Source organism: Girardinichthys multiradiatus, chromosome 12, assembly GCF_021462225.1.
Source record: "Girardinichthys multiradiatus isolate DD_20200921_A chromosome 12, DD_fGirMul_XY1, whole genome shotgun sequence".
NCBI classification, from domain to species: Eukaryota; Metazoa; Chordata; class Actinopteri; order Cyprinodontiformes; family Goodeidae; genus Girardinichthys; species Girardinichthys multiradiatus.
In genome coordinates this window covers 45,999,217-46,024,045 of record NC_061805.1, presented here as the reverse complement: position 1 = coordinate 46,024,045, position 24,829 = coordinate 45,999,217, and the positions used below count along the sequence as shown (strand labels likewise).

Genomic DNA, 24,829 nt, shown 5'->3' with positions numbered 1-24,829 from the left:
TGTCTGTTTTCTTTCTTAACCTGAACAAATTAAATTACCTCCACACCTACAACTATTCACATTATTTAGCCTCCTTCCTCCTGCTTCATTGCTCTGGAGGAAAAACTACTTTACAGACAAAAAAGGGTTTGATGGCATTTACTGTCTGGAAGTGCAGCTACAGTTATTGAGCTGTTGCTGGAGCAACTCTAATGAGGGCCAAACGCAGTCTCAACAATTTTAAGAACCAGTGCCAGAGAACATTTTGCCCAGAAACAAGGCAGCAGTGTTCAGAATATCTGTGAAAATCTGTCCAGAAACACAACATGTACTAGCTGGGCACGAAGACGTAAAATATTCACTAACAATTTCTACAGATCCGATCCAACAGGATGAAAAATAGGATGCGTTAAGCTCAGACACCACAAACTCAATTTCCTACACATCAACAAGACTAAAAGGTGCCTGATTTCAGAAACTTAACCCCAACTCCACTAAAGGAAAGCAACAATTCCACTTTTCAGAACGTCTCTAGATGGCCCAGAGTCCTGGGTTCCCACATATTTTCTACAGGGTTTTGGTCCGGGAACTGAGATGGCCATGAAGGAAGGTTGAAGGTTGATCTTGAATCTGAATGATTTCTGTTTCGATTTTGCCATTTGTTTTGGATATTCAGTGCTGAAAGACTCAGCAATGGCCTGGCTTATATTTAAAATGTCCTGGTATTTAAAAGAGTTAATGATGACATGTACTCTGAAGAAGTTCCCATGGACATTGGATGACAAAAGGGCCCACAGCATCACAAGTCTTTCACCATACCCAACAGTGGGCATGAGGTGCTCGATTCAGTGACCAGAACACTTCAAAAAGCAGCTGCTACCGAAGCAGTTGGCATCCTGGAATCTCTAAATGATTAAAGTTTTTATGACCTCAAAGGTCTAGACTTCTGATAAATCTTAGACTATAACCTGTTTATTCACTATTCTGAATGTATATTCCCTAGATATAAAATCTTTCCTATGTAGATCTAGCTTTAGAGCCGAAATTTGGTAGCATCTTTATTTTACATTTAATCTTTGTTTGATTAAAACTACATTTCATTCCTAATTTGATTTCTAGTAGTTTTTATGTATGTGATATTGATTAAAAACTTTTTTCCTAACATAGGCTTTTTCCCCCATGCTTCTGCAATCAAATTGTAATTTATTTTAAAGTCTTTTTACACATCTTTACCAGGAGGGGTAACATATTTGTCTATGTGCATGTATGGGATAAAATGAGAAAGAAAGGTTCTACAAACTTTGGATCTTTGATAAGAAGCCTTTTTATGAAGTCTTTGGCCAGAGCGCTGGTGCTGCTGAAGAACTCTTCATCAAACGTGTAGTCCACAGCTGACACGTTGGCCAGAGTCTCCTGCTTGTTGTCCCCCAAGAAGGGAGAAGCGCCACTCAGACTGCATGAAGAAGGAAAAGTTAAGCTGGCTTCGAAGTGTTTAAATAAAGTGGATTCAAAAGAAAAATAAAAAAGGTTTAGTTTACAATCTGCTCAACATCTTTACAGTTTACAGCCTCATCATTTTAACAGCAATGAATCTTTTTTTTTTTTATCCAAATGGGTCTCATAATCAAAGAGAAGCAGATCACAGAAACTTCATCCAAGCATTTACTCATTTAATCACTATTCATCTGCTGATAAGATTTGCTCCTTCAAGCTGAGATTAAGGCTTTACTGCTCTTTGATGAGGGAATGGTATTACCGAGCTGAGTAGCAGCTAATGGTGACTCATAAATCCTGCTTTGCTATGAGACTCAACTATTTAGAGTGTGTTAGTTGCAGGAAAGCCAGCTGGAGAGCTCTCAGTTTGGGTGGAGCGCAGGAATTTTAATGCACGTTCACAACAATCTGCTGATTTCACACACCAAATATAAGCAGGTGCAGCAAACGAACGACGAGAGAGGAGATCATTAGAACAGACGATGGGAGGCCTTTTAGAACAAGAGCTAAACAGGGCTCAAGGCTTCCTCATTTTGATGAAGTCTGTGTTCTGGATATCAGGCAGTTGAACCAAACGCTCTCTTGCTCGTCAGCACCAGACGCTAATTAACATGTCAGCTGCGAGGAAACATGGAGGTGGTGCGGGGTCAAGTTCAAGTTGAGCGGAAATGTTATGAAATTATGGTTCAAGATGTTCCTGCTTATAAAAAAAACAAACTAATTTGGCAGCTTTTTAAAAACATGAAGTAAAAGTTTGAACTTCTGGCATTTTAACCAATTATTTCTCCAAATTCTTCCAGTTGGAATTAAAGATGCCTTTTTGCACATATATGCAAACACAAATCAGAGCTTCAGCAGAGCAGAAGACTCCCCAGCCTGGTTCACCACATCGGCTGAATATATTTCTGGAAGCATTACCTAATGCCTATTCACCCTCTAAAATCCTGTGAATCTGAAAAGCCCACCTCACTGTTTTACTGCTATCAGAACAGACACAGAGCAATCTATTTTCTGCACTGGCTCACAGAGCAGTGACAGTTGTGTGGGCTGACAGCATGAACGCAGATCATGCATGCAAGCAGCAAGTACATGAGTATGCAATTGTTTGTGTATGTTTTTGTTTATATTATGCAAGGACATCATTTATGACAGCAATAAACAAAAGCTTGGCAGCTGTTGGATATGTGATATAACATTCAGCTTTTCTCTATTTAACAGGCTGTATTATAAAGAGTTGAAGTGTGCATTTAAAATTCATATGTAGGCACATACACATTGATTTTGACTTCATAAACACATATTTTTGTGTTTACGTTTATTGTATCTGTCACTGTGAATGGTAACGTGGCTGTAAAGTCAGAAAGATGGCACTGTGATGAGCCACAGCAGTTGATCTGTTGGTTGCTGGGGGCAGGACCTTTTCTCCTGCTGCTGAATTAAACTGGGCTGACAGATCTGTGCAGCCAGAGCTGAAAATAGTCACTGCAGTGATGAAAGCATGTAGTTGTAAAAATTGGTTGCTTTTCACACAGCTCAACATACATTTCTCAGAAAATGACTGAAATGTTTGTTTGCTTAGTGCCTTTTAACCATCTGTCCACCCATCTATCCATCCGCTGATGCACGGTTGGCTCACAGAGGTTCAGGTTCAAAAGGGAAGCCCAGACAGCCGCCTCCCCAGTGACACAAACTTATTCTGGGGGATATGAAGTCCCTACGGTGAATTCTGGGTCTGAATTATGGTTTTGTCCTACTGGGATGTGTCTGGAAATCTTCAAAAGTAACACACCCAGGTACTCTCCCTAACAGATGCCTAAACCATTCATTGCAGAGGAGGGCTACTCTAAATTTCCCTTTCTCCTCATCCTTCAGGGCAGTGGTCTGCAACCTTCACAACCCAAAAGAGACTTTTTCAAGCCAGGTAAACAAAACTAATTTATAGCCACTAATGTTACAAGACCTTCTGAAAACTCATAATGCTAATAAATATCTACTATAGGAAATTCATTTTTTTTTTAGGTTTTAAAATAAAGAAACACTGCATTTTTGCAAAAAGAGGATGGAAACATTTCCTTTATGGGATGTTGATTTGTGTAAAATTACGTGAAACAACAAAAAAGCACTAATCAGGAAAATCGATCTAAATAAATATTACTTGCACTTTTGGGTCATTCCGTTGTGGAAATTCAATGTAATTATTCCTTTAGAAAATTGAAAAACTATTAAAATCTGCATTTGTTATTATATCTATATTTAAAAACAGTAGCTGGTTCTGTATTATTTTTAGCTAACAATAGGGCCAACGGGTAGCAGACCCCTGCATTAGGGCTACCCAGTGGAAGGAAACTCAGCTGGTTCTTTCGGGCATGACCCATAAATTATGATGGAAGGTGAGGGTTGAAGTGTGGATGAGCCTTTTGCTTTAGCTCCTTCTTCACCATGAAAGAGATGGACCGCACCCTTATAACAGCACATCAAACCCCAGTCTATCCATCTCCTGCTCTATCCTGCCATCACTCATGAACAGGTTACATGAACTCCTCCACTTGAGGCAGCCCGACCCCCGAAGATCATGAACAGTCGTAGCACCAAAGAGGAGCCATGTGGGAAAATTGTCCTCCCTGAAATACACTACATCAGCCCCATCTGGTTATTGTTTTGAAACCTCTTTTTACGTCTCGAGGAAGCTTAGGACCTTCGGTTTTGCAGCAAGATGCTGGATATCTTCTATAGGTCTGCAGTGGAGAGTGTGATCTCTTCTGCCATCATCTGCTAGGGTAGCAGCATCAGACCCAGGGGCCTGAAAAATAAAGAAGGCTGGCTCTGTTCTGGGGACACCTCTGGAACCTCTGGAGATCATTGTGTAAAGAGGGATACTTCATAAAATGAAGAACATTATGAAGAACCCTGAGCATCCTCTTCATGAGACTGTCCAACAACAACAGAGGGTCTTCAGTCAGAGGCTTCTTCAGATCTGTTGTAAGACGGAGCGCTACAGGAGATCTTTCCTGCCCACAGCCATCAGCATCTACAACAGCTCTTTGGAGAAACCTTCATAATATGAGCTACAACATTTAATTACCCTTTGGGATTAAAAAAGTATTTTTAAATTTATACGCCCTTGTTGGCCGGACACCAAATGAACAGAAAAAGACCCCAGCATGGCTAACTCAGTCAGAGGCCCCCATAAATACAGGTCCTTCTCAAAATATTAGCATATTGTGATAAAGTTCATTATTTTCCATAATGTAATGATGAAAATTTTACATTCATATATTTTAGATTCATTGCACACTAACTGAAATATTTCAGGTCTTTTATTGTCTTAATACGGATGATTTTGGCATACAGCTCATGAAAACCCAAAATTCCTATCTCACAAAATTAGCATATTTCATCCGACCAATAAAAGAAAAGTGTTTTTAATACAAAAAACGTCAACCTTCAAATAATCATGTACAGTTATGCACTCAATACTTGGTCGGGAATCCTTTTGCAGAAATGACTGCTTCAATGCAGGCGTGGCATGGAGGCAATCAGCCTGTGGCACTGCTGAGGTCTTATGGAGGCCCAGGATGCTTCGATAGCGGCCTTTAGCTCATCCAGAGTGTTGGGTCTTGAGTCTCTCAACGTTCTCTTCACAATATCCCACAGATTCTCTATGGGGTTCAGGTCAGGAGAGTTGGCAGGCCAATTGAGCACAGTGATACCATGGTCAGTAAACCATTTACCAGTGGTTTTGGCACTGTGAGCAGGTGCCAGGTCATGCTGAAAAATGAAATCTTCATCTCCATAAAGCTTTTCAGCAGATGGAAGCATGAAGTGCTCCAAAATCTCCTGATAGCTAGCTGCATTGACCCTGCCCTTGATAAAACACAGTGGACCAACACCAGCAGCTGACACGGCACCCCAGACCATCACTGACTGTCGGTACTTGACACTGGACTTCTGGCATTTGGCATTTCCTTCTCCCCAGTCTTCCTCCAGACTCTGGCACCTTGATTTCTGAATGACATGCAGAATTTGCTTTCATCCGAAAATAGTACTTTGGACCACTGAGCAACAGTCCAGTGCTGCTTCTCTGTAGCCCAGGTCAGGCGCTTCTGCCGCTGTTTCCGGTTCAAAAGTGGCTTGACCTGGGGAATGCGGCACCTGTAGCCCATTTCCTGCACACGCCTGTGCACTGTGGCTCTGGATGTTTCTACTCCAGACTCAGTCCACTGCTTCCGCAGGTCCCCCAAGGTCTGGAATCGGCACTTCTCCACAATCTTCCTCAGGGTCCGGTCACCTCTTCTCGTTGTGCAGCGTTTTCTGCCACACTTTTTCCTTCCCACAGACTTCCCACTGAGGTGCCTTGATACAGCACTCTGGGAACAGCCTATTCATTCAGAAATTTCTTTCTGTGTCTTACCCTCTTGCTTGAGGGTGTCAATAGTGGCCTTCTGGACAGCAGTCAGGTCGGCAGTCTTACCCATGATTGGGGTTTTGAGTGATGAACCAGGCTGGGAGTTTTAAAGGCCTCAGGAATCTTTTGCAGGTGTTTAGAGTTAACTCGTTGATTCAGATGATTAGGTTCATAGCTCGTTTAGAGACCCTTTTAATGATATGCTAATTTTGTGAGATAGGAATTTTGGGTTTTCATGAGCTGTATGCTAAATCATCCGTATTAAGACAATAAAAGACCTGAAATATTTCAGTTAGTGTGCAATGAATCTAAAATATATGAATGTTAAATTTTCATCATGACATTATGGAAAATAATGAACTTTAACACAATATGCTAATATTTTGAGAAGGACCTGTATGTTGGATATTCCTCCACTGTTCAGTACCCACACTGCTCCTCTTTAATCTGGGGTTCTGGCAAACATCACACCTTTCCAAAAATAAAAATCTATTTATCATGTGTGGCTGAATGGCTCTTTGAATGATCTATGAATCTAATTTAAACAAGTCAAATCCCTCTGTTATTAATAAAATAATTCTTTTAATATTACAGTTTCTGTTTTTACATTTTAACTGAAAGGTGTGAAGGAAACAGATCTTCTCAGCTGCTCTCTGGCAGATACTTATTTTTCTTTTTTTCCAAAACCATCTCATCATATTTGACATTCTGGATCTTCTGGAGTTTTTATTATTTAATAAATAAATTTGATTAAATAATTCTAGTTTCAATTGCTAGAGATGGCACTTCATACATATTAACACTTTAAAGTGAAACACTTAGTTTACATATTATTTTGTGGCATGCGACCAATAAAAAACATTTTTAGAAAAACTCAATCAATAAAATAAAGTAAAAATAATTATTCAGACTAATCTGTTAATCAAACAGATGGATTAAAACAAAACAAATGTTAGTGGGAGCCCTGGATTCCAGTTACTTACAGAATGTAGGTTATAACTCCGATGCTCCTGAAAACACACAGAAATAATAATTTTAGCATTAAACCTTTAATTTGGTGTTGAAGTCAAACAAGAACTAAATTTAATCTGCAGCAGATTTTCACCTGAAGCTCAAACATCACAAAGCACATCCTGCTCATTTTCAGTCCGGCTGTTTATTTACTCACCACATGTCTGCCTCCAGGCCTAAAGGTTCATAGTTCACCACTTCTGGAGCTGTGGAGCAAAACAGAAGGTTTTTAATATTCAGCTTAACCTGAAAATCCCACAGAGACCAACTCAACATTTACTTTCCACAGCTGATGCATATTAGGGACTTAGTTGCAGCCTCTGTAATATGCAGGTAATTTTCTTTAATGCTTTTCATCTGGTTTTTGGTAAATCATTTCTTTAAAGGCATCTGTGAATTTTATAACTGACCCTGTGAGAGGTGTGAAAATGTGGCCTTTTTCATGTCTTCACACAGTCTGAGACGTGTGAAGAATTACAGATTTACTACACTTTTCTTCAGAAACAAAACACAACAGATGTATAGAAGTTATTCTTTAATTTAATTTGAAGCATAACATTTAGCACACACTACTTATTTTTTAAATGTTTTTCCCCACCTGAGTCTGAATTCAGTTATAATTTGTAAACTCACAACAGAGACAAAAATGATTTGTCTATGAAATCATCGTTCATATTTATAAACAGTAAATTGCTTAAAAACTGATAAAAACTGTAAAACCTTCCTTTCCAGGTGACCTTTGAAACATCTTTGGTTCATGATTTTTTATTAAAAGCTTTTCATTATGTCCTGATGTTAGGATTTGCCCGGGCCTCGACTCAGATATGTAGTTTAATTCTAATGCAAATTGCAGCAATTATCTGTGTGGGGGATGCAAATGATCCGTATTTCTTCTTGAGAAGAGTATTACAGCCTCTCTGTTCTGTTTAGCTAAATGTGCCACCCAGCAGTAATTAGCTTCATGTTGACTTTATACCACCAGCATGCACCTGTCCCCTTTAGCATGGGCCCCTTGATGTAACATCTGAACTGATGAACTCCTTTTCACTTATCCTGTTTATTTTGTGCACCTGCTTATAAATTGAGATATATTACGCTCTGGTGTTGGCGTCTGGTGCTGGTGGAGGCCACTCAGAGGCTGAAACAGTTGGCAGCTGCCCAATACAGAGGGCAGATGGCACCGTGTGTGTCTATGATATGAATTTCCTGCCAACGAGGAACATTTCTCATAATGTCTAGTGTATTATCAGGTCTTTCTCACTTTGTCCCTTTACTGCAGTTGGCACATGCTCATACAGTGTGTAAACCCCTGGGATGAGGCCAGGAAAACAGGGTGGTGCGCTGAGTGTGCAGTGGTGCATGAGGAAACAAATGTTGGTGCAAACTCATTGCAACACGTGTTTCCAGTAGACCTGGAAACATAGCTGATAGAGACAGAGAAGCATTCAGGCACAGGGAGATGCGACACTCACCCACAAACTCCGGAGTTCCAAAAATGTTTTTAAAATCATTTCCAAAGTCTATCTTGTGCGCCAGTCCAAAGTCGATGAGCTTGATGCGTGGGTGAGGCACTGAGCGGCTCAGCAGCATGATGTTCTCCGGCTGCAACGACACAGAAACACAAGATCGAGAAGAGTCAAAGAGGGGAAGTCAAATGGCCACACAGATCCAGCAAGGAACAGTTGACTTAACCACCAACCCAGGAGCAGTCCCATCAGGGATGGTAATGTTATTCAAAACAATGAGTAAGATCCTGTCTAGGAACTGAGATTTTAAATGAAACAAAACAACAAAGGATGTCACAGCATTTCTTTTATAGGTCACTTTATTTTCCATCAAACCATTTCTGTCAACTTTGAACCTAATAATGAAGTTAGTTTCAGGATTTAGGAGAAAAAAATGATAAGAATGGTAGAGGGCAAAAGTGCCAAACAGCTCGACTTCGACATGTTCTCTGCTCAGCAAACATAAGGAGAAGGACATTATATGAGATTTAGGATATAAGCCGTTCTAAGTTTAAAACCGCTAAAGGTTAAACATCTTTGATCCTGTAGTATCCTACATGTTTTTCATGTCAAAACTCTACATTTCTAGAGTTTCTTTTATTACTTTTGTTTTCTGATTTCTCTGTTTAGGGCATCATTTGGTCTTGTACAGTTTCTCCCCCAGGAGTTCATACGCTACACTCAATAACAAACAGATGAGTCACAATACCAGCAACAACAGCAACTAAGCAGATACAAAGAAACAAAATTAAAGGAAAGAAGTCGTCTCAAAAAACTCCATTACTAAATATTCCCATTTTCAGCTTGACTCCAGGCATAACATTTTTAACTAATACCATGGAGAACTTTTTCAAACTAAGAATGAAAAAATTTGGTTGTCCATCAGATGACTCCATTCATCATTAAATAATTACCCATCATCCTTCAAATTCTCCTAGTGTTCAGTTAGGGACATTATAAAGCATGTTGACTGAATTTACGGATTATTTTCTGCACTTGTGGAAAGTATAAACCCAGTTTAGGACTCAAAGAAAGGATCCTGTGAAGCTTCCTGAGTTATCAGAAATATTAGCTTCATCTAAACCTTCAACTTGTATGTTAGACCCAATCCCAACCAAATTATTTAAGGAAGTGTTCCCTCTGATTACCAGCCCCATTTAGATATGATTAATCTATCTTTAGTAAATGGATATGTACCACAGGCTTTTAAGTTAGCTGTAATTAACCCTTTTGCTTAAGAAACCTTCGCTTGATCGAGATGACTTAATAAATTACAGACCTATATCCAATCTTACATTCTTATCTAAAATTCTTGAGAAAATTGTTGCTAATCAAATGTGTGAGCATTTACACAACAATGACCTGTTTGAAGAGTTTCAGTCAGGTTTCAGAGCTCATCATAGCACTGAAACAACTCTGCTGAAAGTCACTAATGATATTCTTATGGCCTCAAATAATGGACTTGTGTCTGTTCTGGTTCTGTTAGATCTCAGTGCTGCATTTGATACAGTCGACCATAATATTCTCTTAGAAAGGCTGAAATATGCTGTAGGGATCAGGGGAACAGCGCTAGACTGGTTTAAATCTTATTTGTCTGACAGATTCCAGTTTGTTCATGTAAATGATAAATCATCTTTAACCTCCAGGGTTAATTGTGGAGTACCACAGAGTTCAGTACTTGGGCCAATTCTCTTTACTATATATATGCTTCCAATAGGTCAAATTATCAGGCAGCATAGGATAAATTTTCACTGTTACGCTGATGATACTCAGCTTTACTTATCCATAAATCCTGATGAGGCCAACCAGTTAGATAGACTACAAGCATGTCTTGAAGATATAAAAACTTGGATGACTTTACATTTTCTGCTTCTAAATTCAAACAAGGCAGAAGCTGTCGTCTTTGGACCGGAGTCTTTAAAAAAGAAACTGCTTAGTCAATCACTTAACCTGGGTGGCATTAAATTGACCTCCGGTAATAAAGTAAAAAACCTTGGTGTTATTTTTGACCAGGACATGTCATTTAAATCCCATATTAAACAGGTTTCTAGGATTTCCTTCTTTCACCTCCGGAACATTGCCAAAATTAGAAATATCCTGTCCAGGAGTGACGCGGAAAAACTAGTCCATGCATTTGTTACTTCAAGGCTGGACTATTGTAATTCTTTACTATCAGGATGTCCACAAAATGCAGTTAAAAGCCTTCAGCTGATTCAAAATGCTGCAGCAAGAGTTCTGATGAAAATTAAAAAGAGAGATCATATTTCTCCTATTTTAGCTTCCCTTCATTGGCTCCTTGTTAAATCCAGAATAGAATTTAAAATTCTCCTCCTCACATATAAAGCCCTTAATGATGTAGCTCCATCATACATCAGAGATCTGATTGTTCCATATGTTCTTAACAGAGCACTTCGTTCTCAGACTGCAGGTTTACTGGTGGTTCCTAGAGTCTCTAGAAGTAGAATGGGAGGCAGATCCTTTAGTTATCAGGCTCCTCTCCTGTGGAACCAGCTCCCAGTTTTAGTCCGTGAGGAAGACACCCTGTCTACTTTTAAGGCCAGGCTTAAAACTTTCCTTTTTGATAAAGCTTATAGTTAGAGTGGCTTAGGTTATCCTGAGCTATCTTCCTTATTTCTTACCTCCATCTTCTTCCCTCCCTGTTGGATGGAGTAAGGGGGAATCAGGTTTAGCCTAAACCGGCTCAGTTATGGTTGAGGTGCAAACATACCCTCCATTTCTGCTACCTGTATGACCCCTTCTCTTTTCCAATGGTTATGGTCAATCTGACAGAGAGAGGTATCCCAATCGTTGTGGTTTTTAGTATAACAATGGCCATCAGTGGGCTCTAGATGGACAAACTTTATCAGTTTATTATTTTACTTAGTTCCCCTACACGTGGCCCGTTCTGGGGTGGCCGGGCTCTGGCACTCAGTGGTTCGGTCTGGCCTCCCCGGCGGCCCCGCGCCGTTCCGGACCCTTTGTGGGGTGCCTTCAGACGACGTTGTAAATAAGCACCATATAAATAAATAAACTGAAACTATCTGTGTAGTTATGCTGCTATATGCTTAGGCTGCTGGAGGACATAATGACCACTTTCACCCTCTTCGCTACATTCTCACACTACTCTGCAATTTTGCATTATTTGCCTTTATTTCAGCTTTTAACTTTGTTCTCTCTCTTTTCTCTTCCTAGAAGCTACACCTGGCCTGGCTCTGTGTCTACCTGTGACACCTTTCTGGAGAGGGGCATCGTCAAGCTTCTGCTGGCAACAACTTAATGCTCACCCTCTACCGATGATCCACATGGCCCTGTCTTTTAGTGTTTAACCCTTTCTCTCTCTGAGCTTTACTGCAACTAATTATATGTGCTCTCTTTCAGACTCTAACCTTGAAAACTGGCTCAGAGTTTATCTGTTCTTTCTTTCTAGATGAAACAACTAAAGGAGCTACATCCATTAACATTTACTTTTCCTTCCCATAGAAAGTACTCCTAGATCAGTGCTTCTGTGTTCTCTGTGTGTCTCTGCTCTGTTCTCTGAAACCCCCAGTCGGTCGTGGCAGATGGCCGCTCACACTGAGCCTGGTTCTGCTGGAGGTTTCTTCCTGTTAAAAGGGAGTTTTTCCTCTCCACTGTCGCTACATGCATGCTCAGTATGAGGGATTGCTGCAAAGTCAACGCCAGTGACTGTCCACTGTCTCTACATGCTCATCCAGGAGGAGTGAATGCTGCAAGTCACTGACTGGATGCAATCTGCTGGGTTTCCTTAGATAGAAAAACTTTTTATCCAATTTGAATAAATAACTGAATCTGACTGCACTGTTCAATGATTAGGATTAATAGGAATGTATGAACCTGACTGTTGTGAAGAGCCTTGAGACAACGTGTGTTGTGAATTGGCGCTATATAAATAAACTGAATTGAAACTGAATTGAATTGATTGTCAACTAGGAGTTTTACAAAGGATGAACTATATAAAAAATAAATTGACATTTTTATTTTTGCAGACTAAGTACAGGACGATAGAACCGCTAAATGGAGCTGAAAACTACATATTTAAAAGCAAGATAAGCTTATCTATAGCTATAAAACACTGATTAAAGGGAGTTGTTTCTCTTGTGATTTACATTTAAAAAAAAATTAAAACTTTAAAAAAAGTGAAAACATAACTCAATCATAGTTAGAGTCATGGAACAACAACAAATAGAGGCACTGAAGGAGAATTTGTACAATGCAAGTACTGTTTATATAGTGAAACAGATTACTCTTGCTTAAAGTGCACCAGAAGCTGAGATATTTAATTGTGGCAGTACCTTAAGGTCAAAGTGAGCGATTTGTTTAGAGTGCAGGTAGAGGACTCCATCCAGGATCTGCTTGAGGAACTGAGTGGCCTCCTCTTCGCTCAAAGACTCCTTTTCTGCCAGAAAGTCAAAGAGCTCACCGCCAGCAACACTGTTAGAGGATAAAACCAGAGAAGAAGAGAGTGATGAGGGGAAAGGATGAAGCACAGAAATCTCTAAGATCAGAGCAAGCTACAAATCCCTGATTAACAGAGCTAAGATTATTGAACTGACTGATTTAACACATTCAAAGTGGGAATGAACTGAATTCTCCTCACAGTAAACTTCAATGTCATGTTTAAATGATAACTCTTCAATAAAAAACAGCTCGGAGAGTTTTTCCGAGCCGGAAACCTCAAGGAGACAGCTACTAAGACATACAATTTAAAAAAAAGAGGAGAAACCAAGCATTTGGGTAAGATTTTAAATCTGTTTTCTAACACATTTTTATGCCACATCTTTCTGACTCAAATTTCCCAACTTCTCAATCCTTTTTATGCAATTTTTAAAGTAGAAATTTGAAATGTCAGTCAGTCATTCAGAGGTAGGGAGAGGGGGATGGAGGAAGGCAGAAAGGAAAAACAAATTAATCAGACAGACAGACGCACAAACGGATGGAAGGATGGATGGATGCACAATCAGATGAATGGATGGACAAACTAATGGATGGATGGATAAAACAGATGGATGGATGGATGGATGGTGAAAACATGGCTGTATGGATGAACAGATGGAGTAATGGACTGAAGGATGGATGTTTTAGACAAGACATTAGTTAAAAGGGTTCTTCATCATCAACTAAATCTGGAAAATTAAATTTCAGACTTCAGGCTCTGAAGGCTGGTAAACATCTCAAATAGTTTTTTTATTCTCATAATAATACAAACTTTAAATATTCAGTCCTCTCATTGTTGATTTTTGTTTAAATAAATCAGTGAAATAATGGGTCAAATCATGATCTTGATTAAAAAAAGCATAAGAAAAAGGTTCAAATTAAACTTCAGAATGATATTTAAATCCCCAAATTAATCCATTTTAAATCTGATTAAATTCCTGCAAAACTTCACTAATAAGTGACCATTTAGTATCTCCACAACTATAATCACACCTAAACAATTCTATTTCTAACCAGAGGATCAGTTAATAAACCAATGGCAGGGCTCAGGACATCTAACTTAATTATTGATATTCAGAGTGATAACGGTAGCAGTGGGAGACGTGAGGATAAGGAAATGATGAAGGCAGAGCATTCATCAGGGTTACTGTATCCTGATGACACGAGGGTAAGCTTGTAGCGAGGGGACCGAGAAACAGAATGCAGTGGTGAGAAAGAGAGCAGATAACTAATTAAAATGTGCTCATCACACTTCCACACTTAGAAACATACACAAACCCAAAAGCTCAAAATTAGTAGCCATTTAGCTGTTATTCTTATGATTTAAGAATTATTTAAAACTTTTTAGATGTTACGGCACATAAATTAATCTTGTTTCTACTTTGTAGTAAAAACAGAAAACATAAACTAATCACACACACATGCACAGTTCCCTCAAAGCTTTCCAGAAGACCACACCCCACCAGCTGAGGTCTGTTGCAACTCCTCCAGCATGAACACGCTCCCTTCGCCTGTTTCAGGGTTTGTTCAAGCGGGGTTTCAGAGACAGGGAGGAAGCATTCTGCCTAGATATGTGGTCAGTTTTAGGATGTTGGTTACCTTTATTGAGAAGGAAACTCTATATGGAGAGAGAGGAGATGACATTGTGAAAAATAAATCCTGCTGTTGAATATTACGAAGACGATAACCACGAATGATCTACATTTCCTTAATTCTTCGGTTTTCCATCATTATGATCCCCCTCTACTTTCCTAGAGCTTTAGTACTTTCGAAACATAGATCTATATAAGCTATGGGCATATGGGACAATGAAAGTCCCTCCTACTGGCAAATGTATTGACGACTAGCAGACTTTATATGCAATGCGTTCCATCTTCAGCCGCGACATTTAGATGCTAGAGTCCATTAAATACATTATTTTATGACCAGTGAACCCAGCTACCTCCAGCAGGGTAAAGTCACAGAGCTCAAACCAACTCATGATGGTTTATCCAACATGACATTGAGTTCACTGCAGTCACCAGATCTGAGTCCTTTGTGGTCCAAACCTTTTGTCAAATGGACCGAAATAATCAAGTCAAAAGTACACGCCGGCCAAAGAAATATTATTCATAAAAATAAAACATAACAGAAAGATTATGTTGCGAATTTTAAACCTGCTCAACAATAAACTAAGCATGCCATATCTTAATTAAACAAATAAAATCGTCAGATTTTTTTGTAGGGAAATGAAATCTGTAAGTGAATCACCAGCTTCCTGACTGACCAGCAGCAGCAGGTGAGATTAGGGAGTATCTTCTCCTGCAGGAGAACCATTAGCACCGGTGCCCCACCTGGGGTGTGTTCTCTCCCCACTCCTCTTCTTTCTACACAAATGACTGCACCTCAGCGGACCAGTCTGTGAAACTCCTCTGGTTCACAGATGACACCACTGTTAATGGTCTGATCCAGGACAGTGATGAGTCTGCATCCAGATCAGCTTGTCCACTGGTGTTCAAGACAGTGGAGATGATGGGAGACTTCCAGTGGACATGCCCCACACTGCCTCCAATCACCAACCTCAACCACACTGTCGACTGTGGATCACTTCGGGTTGCAAGGAACCACCCTTTCTCGGGACCTGAGATGGTCCTCTCACACATAGACAATGCTCGGAAGAAGGCCCAACAGGGACTGTACTTCCTGAAGCATCTTAAGAGGTACAACCTTTCACAGAAGCTTCTGGTCATCTTCTCCACTGCCATCATTCAGTCTGTCCTGTCTTCGTCCATCTCATTGTGGTTTGGCTCATCCACAAAACAGAACAGGTCCAGACTGCAACAAATAATCAGGGCTGCAGCACTTATACAGGCCTAGGGTCAGAAAAAGGGCAGCTAACATCTCTGCAGACCCAACACATCCTGGAGACAAACTGTTCAGACTTTTACCTTCAGGTGGCGATACAGAGCGCTGTCTGCTAAAACCAGCTGCCACAGAGACAGTTTCTGTCCCCAGGCTGTTTCTCTGATGAACACAACAGTCTGAGTGCCCAGATCAACCGATGCGCTGCATATTTGCACAATTCAACCACGTCTTTCTTTTTTGTAAAAACGTTGTGTGTGTGTGTGTGTGTGTGTGTGTGTGTGTGTGTGTGTGTGTGTGTGTGTATGTGTGTGTGTGTGTGTGTGTGTGTGTGTGTGTAGAAAATGAACCTGATTCTGATTTTAGCCATCACATTATTTAAACATTTCTCCTTAGTTTGTGTTACTTAAAGATTTTAAAATGAATTACTATTATTTAATAAAAAGTTCTTGTACTGGATGGTTTCGGCTGCGTGTTTTACAGCTGCGCTGGTATTTCAGGCTGCCTTATTACTGCTGCCTGTGAGGTGACTCAGTGACTGAAGCGTACCGTTTTCGGCTTTTAGGAACAACCTTTTCCAAAGAAGCGTGTCAGCTGAATACTTGTGGAGCAACATAGCTGATTACCACAGTCTTTGAAGTGGCATGTGGGCTAGTTGAACTGGTCTAACTGGTGTTTGGAACAAAGTAGCCTCAAACCACATAGCACTTCTAACAGATCACAGCCAAGGTCAACATTTTTTACCTAAATCACTCAAACGATAAAACTAGTTATAATTTCTGATCGGACATATTGACATTCTACATAGTTTTACACATTGAGCCAAGTAAATACCAAGTTCCACTCAGCCTATAAAAACTGCCACTTCTTTGGTTTGTAAGTGCATCAACAAACAGCTTGTTCTCTGAACAATTTCTGGATTCAAATTCCCTCTCCCCATTAAGGAAGCATGTTCTTTTCGTTTAGGATAAAAAGAAAACTACTCAAATTATTTTGTATGTTTGAATTTTGTTTGGAATTAGTTGGAATTAGTCAACATCTGAATGATCATGTAGTTTCTCAAAGAAAACCTAACTGGAAAGACTCTCCCGTTTGATAATCATCTCTAACAGAAAAAAAAAAAAAAAAAGGAAATATTTGAGCATAACAAAACTTCACTTAAGTTCATATGTTTAGTTTTTCCAAGGTGAAAAAAAATCCACCAATCAGAGCCCTTAAAATTCTGGATTGAATTTCTGTGGAACGTGCAATGTTCTGCCAGGGAACCGGTTCTAGCACGGATGTAAATGTCAACTTGACAATAATGAAAATCTGGTTGAGACACTGAAGCCTCAAATCCCATTCAGCGTTTATATGTCATACTGTACATACGTATATTTATTAAATGTCAAATGTTTTCTGCTTCACATTCATACTTCTATCATATTTTCCATTTTGTATATTTATTTCCTCTGCTAAACTTTCATACCAGAGCTGCTTGAGAGGATTTCCCTCAAATGAGCTGCACCGAGAACATGAATTGAGAATAAATCTGATTTGAAAGAAAAATTGACCAAAAACACATTACCATGTAACACAAACGATGTGTACAAATGCCACAGGAAGCACGGGCAAAAAACAGGAAGCACGGGCGGTGGACCGTGGCATAGCGGTGGAGCGTGTATGGAGGCTTCAGTCCTTGATGCAGCCATCCCAGGTTCAAATCCCGACCCCGGGGACCTCTGCTATAAGACTTCCCCCACCCTTCACCCCACTTCCTGTTTGCCTACTTTCAAAAAAATAACAAAAGCAATAGAGGAAAGGCTAAAGAAGCACAGGCCATCAGTTCAGACGGAACCAGAGGGTATTAATTTGTCAGGATTTTTTTGTAAGTCCTGATAGAGTTTAGTGGGTGTCATTACTTTCCATGCCTTTCTGCAACTGGCTTCCTTCAAGTATTTAAAACTTTCTCCCTATCTCACTCCATTTTATTGCACATAACTTCATTGACTGACTTCACATCTGGTGAAAATGTCACATCAATGGCAGCTGTAGAGCAATATTTATTTAGTGAACTGGTGATGTTTTCAATGTTTTTTTTACCTGTTGTAAGGTGTTGCTGATTGAAAGAGAAATTGCTTTATTTTGAGATTGGTTTAAGTATTTAGAATAAACTGAACACTTCCAGAGCAAATCGGATATCTACATTTCAAAGAATTTGGTATGAGAGAAACAAATAAAGGATTAGTAGTGATTTAAGAAGCAGATGAATGAGGACAAGCTACTCACAGTTCCAGGATCAGGATGACCTCAGGCTTGCTCTCAAAGACTTCATGCAGGGTGATGATGTTTGGGTGCTGGATCTCCTTCAGGATGTTCACCTCTCGCTCGATGTCTTCCCTTGACACGCCACGTCGACTCGACTTGTTGCGTCGCTTTTTGATAAATTTGGCGGCGTAATCCACACCTGTTCTCCTGTGTCGACATCTTCTGACCACGGCAAACTGACCGCTGTTGATGAGAAAGAAAAATGTTAAAACTTTCCTTTTTGATAAAGCTTATAGTTAGAGTGGCTTAGGTTATCCTGAGCTATCTCTGTAGTTATGCTACTATAGGGTTAGGCTGCTCGAGGACATAATGACCACTTTCACCCTCTCTGCTACATTCTCATACTACTCTTTCATACTCTAGACTTGAAAACTCAGAGTTCATCTGCTTAGTTGTCTTTCTCTCCTAGATGAAGCTTCTAAAAGGAGCTACTACTATTAACGTTTTATTTTCCTTTCCCATAGAAAGTACTCCTGGATCAGTGCTTCTTTGTTCTCTTTGTGTCTCTGCTCTGTTCTCTCAAACCCCCAGTCGGTCGTGGCAGAAGGCCGCTCACACTGAGCCTGGTTCTGGTTCTGCTGGAGGTTTCTTCCTGTTAAAAGGGAGTTTTTCCTCTCCATTGTCGCTACATGCATGCTCAGTATGAGGGATGGCGGTAAAGTCAATGCACGTGACTGTCCACTGTCTCTATATGCTCATGCAGGAGGAGTGAATGCTACAAATCTCTGACTCGATGCAATCTGCTGGGTTTCCTTAGATAGAAATACTTGTAAACTAATTTAAATAATAAACTGAATCTGACTGCACAGTTTGATTGTTAGGAATAATTGCAATGTATGCAGCTGACTTGAAATCTGTATGAATCGACTGAATTGACTTTGTGCCTTGAGACGACATGTGTTGTGTATTGGCGCTATATACCGTAAATAAAACTGAACTGAATTGAAATTGTGTTAAACTGCATTCAGGTGTAAGAGGCTGACAGTGAAAAAGAAAACCGAACAAATTGCTCCAAAGATCAATAAAATAACTTTATTCTATGTATTTTAGCTTTAAAAACAAGAGAAAAGGGAATTGCTTGGATAAACCAATTTCAAAAACACCAAACAAAGAACAGAAAGCAACAAGGTAAAATCATAACGACCGCAGTTTTTACACAGGATAGGGCAAAACATATGCTGGGATTCCACTTGTTTAACGAGTAATGCAGCACACTAATTAATCAGTTGTTAGGAGACTCAGCAATTAGACACTCCCAGGCTGTTTTAAACGCTCTAGAAAAGCATAATAAGAACAAATGGAAAACAGCACTGCTGTATTTATGTGAGTTGCAGGGTGCTTCCCACAGATATACGAGTGGGAGGAAAAATGAGGCACTGAAAGTGTTGATCAGAAACAGATTTAATGAACAACTGGCTGATGAATGATGGTACACACCGTCTGGATTCAGAGATTGCACTTATGTCTAAACCACAACATCAATATGAATTCAGATGAACATCAGGATTAACTTCAGGTAAACCAGTGAAAATGATTCTCATGTTGCATGTCAAAAATCTTTAAAGTCCCAGGGTTGCAGTTCATACATTTGCTCATAGTCAACCAAGTTAATCTACATTTGCAGTAGAACAAAAGAACATTCACGCATGCCTGTGGAGTAGGATGCAAAAAGTCACCCTTGTCCTCTCCAAGACTCTGTATGAACAGCTTACAGCTGAATGTAAGCTCATTAATAAAAACATCTCAGCAACATGTAAAAACAGCAGACAAACATGCAGGGGTTTCTAGAATCCAAATGCACAACTATGCACAAAACGTAACTATATTACAACATCTAAATACAGTTTAATCTAATATTTAAATGGTTAACATTTGACGCTTTATACATAAAAACTTAAATCTGTCCTTGCACATGTCAAACCTTAATGCTTTACTTTATAAAGTATTTAGCATGTAGCGTAAGTCCTTCTTCCCACCAGAAGATTTTAACAAAACAAATAGGGTTATACCAGTAGCTCAGTTGACAACTGCAGTCAGTTTATTTGGTTAGACCAGTTGACCCAGTACCCAAACAATCCCATTTCGGGCCTGACCTTAAATGCACCAAAGCCAAGCAGCTAATTACTGACAGCATCAGCAAATCTGTGGTAAGGAAGGTTTCCCTGAGTTAAGTCTGAAACGTGTCATACCTGTTAGGTGTTTAACAATAAACTTATGTAGGCTGAGGGTTCTTTAGAATACCAGCTACCAGTTGACATACTTATTAACTTCTTAAAATAAGTTAATAGCTTTTCTAATCAAAAAACAGTCACTTTTGAAGATTTTTTATTTTATGGTGAACTTTCTTTTCATGACCACACAAGCTAGTTTTAAAATAAACCACAAATAGAAAATATATATTTAAAACGTGGATGTCCAAATCAAATCAGGATATTTTCAAATAATCGGAGGCCTTGCTGGAACTCAGCTATTAATACTGTATGTATGATTTTATGTTGGTTACCAGTGAGGTGTGTGGCCACAGTTTCTACAGCCATTTTTTAAAGAAGAAAACTATTTTCATGTGCAAAGTCTGCAAAAAGGGATTAAAAGCATTTCACATTCTGAAATACTTTGAAGTAATTATTTTAACACAACAACAAACTGTGTAGTTGATATTAGCTTTATTATATTTTCTTTTTATAAATTACATTTCCTTTACAATTTTCTGGGCTCCATGACATTTCCTATTTGTATCGTCTTTGCACAAGTTAATAATTTGCACTGATTAAAGGCTGCAGACATACAAGAACTCAGTTAGATGGATTAACAAAAAATTTACACATTACTGGAAAATCTTGCAACAACGATAATATTGGTAAAAAATTACAATATTTTCTTCTTACCACTGTTTCTTATCTGTGTTTACATGACTCTGTGACCTTTTGCATTTTGGGCAAGGTCATTTGTGAACATCTGCTTCCCTGAGACTATTTCCAACTAGCTAAATATTACATTAGCATGTAAAATGCAAGTTCATAACACTTGAAACAGATTAGCAAACATTTATCATGCTCCAAATAGTCCTTTGCGATATGAATAACGATATATTCAGGATATATTGTGCAGCCCTAATGTATACGCAGACAAATATAACGTGGGTCCACCTGACATTTCAGCATTGCTAACAACCTACATATGAGCAACACAGGGGCTGTTATGGAAATTCTGTTGTCACGTTGCAGCATTGTTGTCGAATCCTTCATCTTAACAGGACAGCACTGACTGTGTTGTCGCTCGACCAAAACACTGCCAGAGAAACCACTTGGGGAAGCGAGGACATTTGGCTGAGGGCTGTTGATGCCTCCGCCGACTGTGCCTCCTCACAGCCCGAGCAATCATGAAGCACTTAGTGTACCAAACACCCACGGAGGGAGGAAGAGAACAAGGGAGTAAGGGGTGAGAGAAAATGAGAGACACTGTCACAGTCTGTATCATTTTTTTCGGATTTTCCACAGCAACATGATCACAAAAATTATAACACTGCAGCTCATCTGGCAAAACCTTCCTCTGCCAGAATAAAGCGAGAGCACTACACTGTCAACCGAGGCCTGGTTATTAGGAAGCAGTTCAGCTATACGCATGTCTTCCTCACCAGAGATAATGTGATGAGTAGATATAATCCTCTGGCTGGAAAACTGTCAACTGCAGAGGACCTTTGATGGAAAATGGAAACAGGAGGGCTACTAATTTAACTAGGAAGATCATGACAGAAACAGATTTGCAGTCTCACCGACAGCATAGTATGAGGAGAAATATGTGAAATACAACATTGTAAGAGAAGAACGTGATGACTTGCAACTCTAACCCTGTCCTACTGTATCTGTTAAATAAAGTTAAATGACTACTTAAAAGACTCGATATACTGCAGCGGTAAACACTAGGGGTTTAATGGCACACATATCCATCCACCTCAGATTTAGGTTGATGTAGCTGCAAGAAGAAGAAGTCAGGCTCAGGCAATCATTGCCATTATTAATATGTGAAAGCACACAAGTGTTTTTATTCCCTGCTTTAAGCACCACAAAAAACCCAATATATTAACTGGAAGCACTCCACACTAGGGTTGCACCACTCAATCGATCCAGATTCCTTTAATTTTGGGAGAACGGTGATCGGCCGATACTTACATGTGAAACCGGTCTTATTCACTGACCTTGTCTCACATATTGTGCAAGTTTTGTTTCTTTTTAAAATGTGAAAATGAAAGACCAAAGGAACTGCAATGCTCTAAAAGTTTCACTTATATTTGAGAGCACTGCCTCATGTGCAGTTAGAACACGTTTGTTTGTGCCACAGGTATTGTTCAATGCTTTTCAATAAAATAAAATTGGAACATTGAAGGAGTATTGTGACCTTACAATACCTGACACTGTCATTTATTTAAAAAAAAAACTTTTTAAAGACCGGTAATAGGTGATCGACCAGAAAGCTGCAATTGGTGCACCCCTACTCCACACTAAAGAAATGCAAGCTGAATTCTGTACAGTAGTTGCCAGTTGCGATTTTCTTTTCAAATCAAATCAGTTCTGTTCACTTCAATTCAAGACCTTAAAATTCAAACTAGTAGTAAGTCAAACTATGCCAGTTTCTTAAAGCAGTAATTATAGATGGTGACTGCAGTGGGGAGCAATGCTCTCCTGTAGTGGTCTTTTGCTGCCTTACTATCTTGTGCAGCTGATGACCAGGGCTGTTAATTATTTTATTTATTATGTAAAGAACTTTCACGTCATTATTAAAACAATTCTTCAACTCTTCAATTCCTCTGTGAAAGAAAATGTAATTTTGCAGTTTTAGTATCAAGGAAGAAAAAGTAATAAAAAAATGTTTCAGTTGCTTTAAAGACCTAAGAAACAAAAAACAGATCAAACTGAATTAAATGCACTGGATCTGTAGTATTCATAGCTGAAGAAATAAAAGTTATATACATGTAGCTTGATGCGATATAATCTACAAAACTGGTAATAAAATAATCTGACATCCCAACAAGCTGAAAGGAATGATGGTCTTTTAAGGAAGTGACTTATCCTGTGGCTGAGCCAGATACACGCAGCAGATAATGTGAGGAAGAAGAGGGAGCTGAGGATGAAGGCTTTCTCATGCTAATAACACGTCCACCCCCATTCAGTGTGGCTTCGGCCCATTGTTGTTGCAGACTCTGTCACTCAGGCCTCTGTGCAGATATGTACAGACATCTGGGTCTGATCTGCTTCTTTCAGAGACAAGGGTGTAGAGGCCTTTTGTTCATGCACTTTCTTTGTAATATAATACATTTACTTACAAACGCAGCTCCACTACTCTGATATCCAATTACTAAAACCCCAGAACTCCCAAACCTATAAAGAGCTCTCTGGACAAGACAATATAAAAAGTTGCAAATATCCTGGTGAACTTGTGGTTAAAATTGTTTGGCTGCACCACCAAGCATTGTTTATATTTCGCAGACTTAGATTTGCAAATCACACCTGAATTATTCTGGTGTGCAGACATGCAGGGGAACAAAAAGACAACTGGAAGGTCAGCAGCTAAAAAGGTCAATTGTGTGCTAAGCAGCTAGCTTAGGCTGACATGTTACCACCTGGGAACAAACAGGAACTGCAATAAAAGCAAACAGCTGTCTGGGTTATCCTCCAAAAACTTTCCAAAGCGTAACGTTCATGCAGAAGAAATATGTCATCTGACAAGTTGTGGGACCTAGTGTAGAACATTTCCAAAGGACGAAGAGCACATAACTGTGTTTATGTTCAATATCATACACCATCTGTGTATGTCCGATGACATCCTGTCATTTTTCTTCCCAGTGAACCTGTTAGTGCAGCTCAGAAAAACCAGCCAGTGACCAGAACCAGCTGATTTTCAGCTGGAGTGCCAAAGAGTCAGTTGTAAACTCAAAAATCTAATCTTTTACTGAGCATGAAAGACCCCATCCCGAAACACAAACATCCTTCAGTCTAGGCGTTGCTACAGAGTGAAGACGACTCAAGTTTAGCTATTTTTGGTAGCAGCAAGGTGTCAGGGGAAGCACAGAGATCTAAGAAGCTATTTAAATGGCATTTTCTACGATATGTTAGGATATGTCTGCGGTTCATTCACCCTACGAGACAAAGAGGGAGACTTAGAGCAGATAACAGGAAAGCTGTTCAGGAAAATTGTTCTGTCTGATCCTTTATAGATTTTAACCTTTCTGTCATGGAACATGTTGTATTTGGAAATGATGGGAGGATTTTGAAAATCTCTAAGTCAAGGTGTGGCTCTATATTCTCTTAAGAATACACTTAGAGACTTTAATAATGCTAGCTGTGCTAACAGCGCTAATCTCCAAGATGCTAAAGACATTCAAAGTTTAACGTGAACAATTTTAAAGTGCAGACCCTGTAATTGTTTTGTTATTTTAAAATGGTAGTAAAAGCCTCTTTATGGTGACTGCGCTCTCACACAGCCTGCTTCGGTTCCTTGTATACATAGCTAATGCTATCTCAGGCAGGAAGACTAGAAGAAATACACTGCTCAAAAAAATAAAGGGAACACTCAAATAACACCGTAGATCTGAATGAATGAAATATTCTTATTGAATACTTTGTTCTGTACAAAGTTGAATGTGCTGACAACAAAATCACACAAAAATCATCAATGTAAATCAAATTTATTAACCAATGGAGGCCTGGATTTGGAGTCACACACAAAATTAAAGTGGAAAAACACACTACAGGCTGATCCAACTTTGATGTAATGTCCTTAAAACAAGTCAAAATGAGGCTCAGTATTGTGTGTGGCCTCCACGTATTACCTCCCTACA

The 24,829-nt window shown here is 39.4% G+C and overlaps 1 protein-coding gene across 3 annotated transcripts in view; it reads right to left on the bottom strand.

The window, feature by feature from the left end:
* Positions 1 to 24,829, bottom strand: part of dapk1 (death-associated protein kinase 1) — a 98,815-nt gene that overhangs the window by 42,043 nt on the left and 31,943 nt on the right. For all 3 annotated transcript variants that reach the window (XM_047381302.1, XM_047381304.1, XM_047381303.1), the window contains exons 3-8: positions 17,956 to 18,177; positions 12,705 to 12,843; positions 8,362 to 8,491; positions 7,047 to 7,095; positions 6,862 to 6,888; positions 1,280 to 1,432 (exon numbers count right to left, since the gene is read on the bottom strand). In XM_047381302.1, the coding sequence (XP_047237258.1) occupies positions 1,280 to 1,432; positions 6,862 to 6,888; positions 7,047 to 7,095; positions 8,362 to 8,491; positions 12,705 to 12,843; positions 17,956 to 18,177 (720 nt within the window). The remainder of the gene's footprint in view (positions 1 to 1,279; positions 1,433 to 6,861; positions 6,889 to 7,046; positions 7,096 to 8,361; positions 8,492 to 12,704; positions 12,844 to 17,955; positions 18,178 to 24,829) is intronic.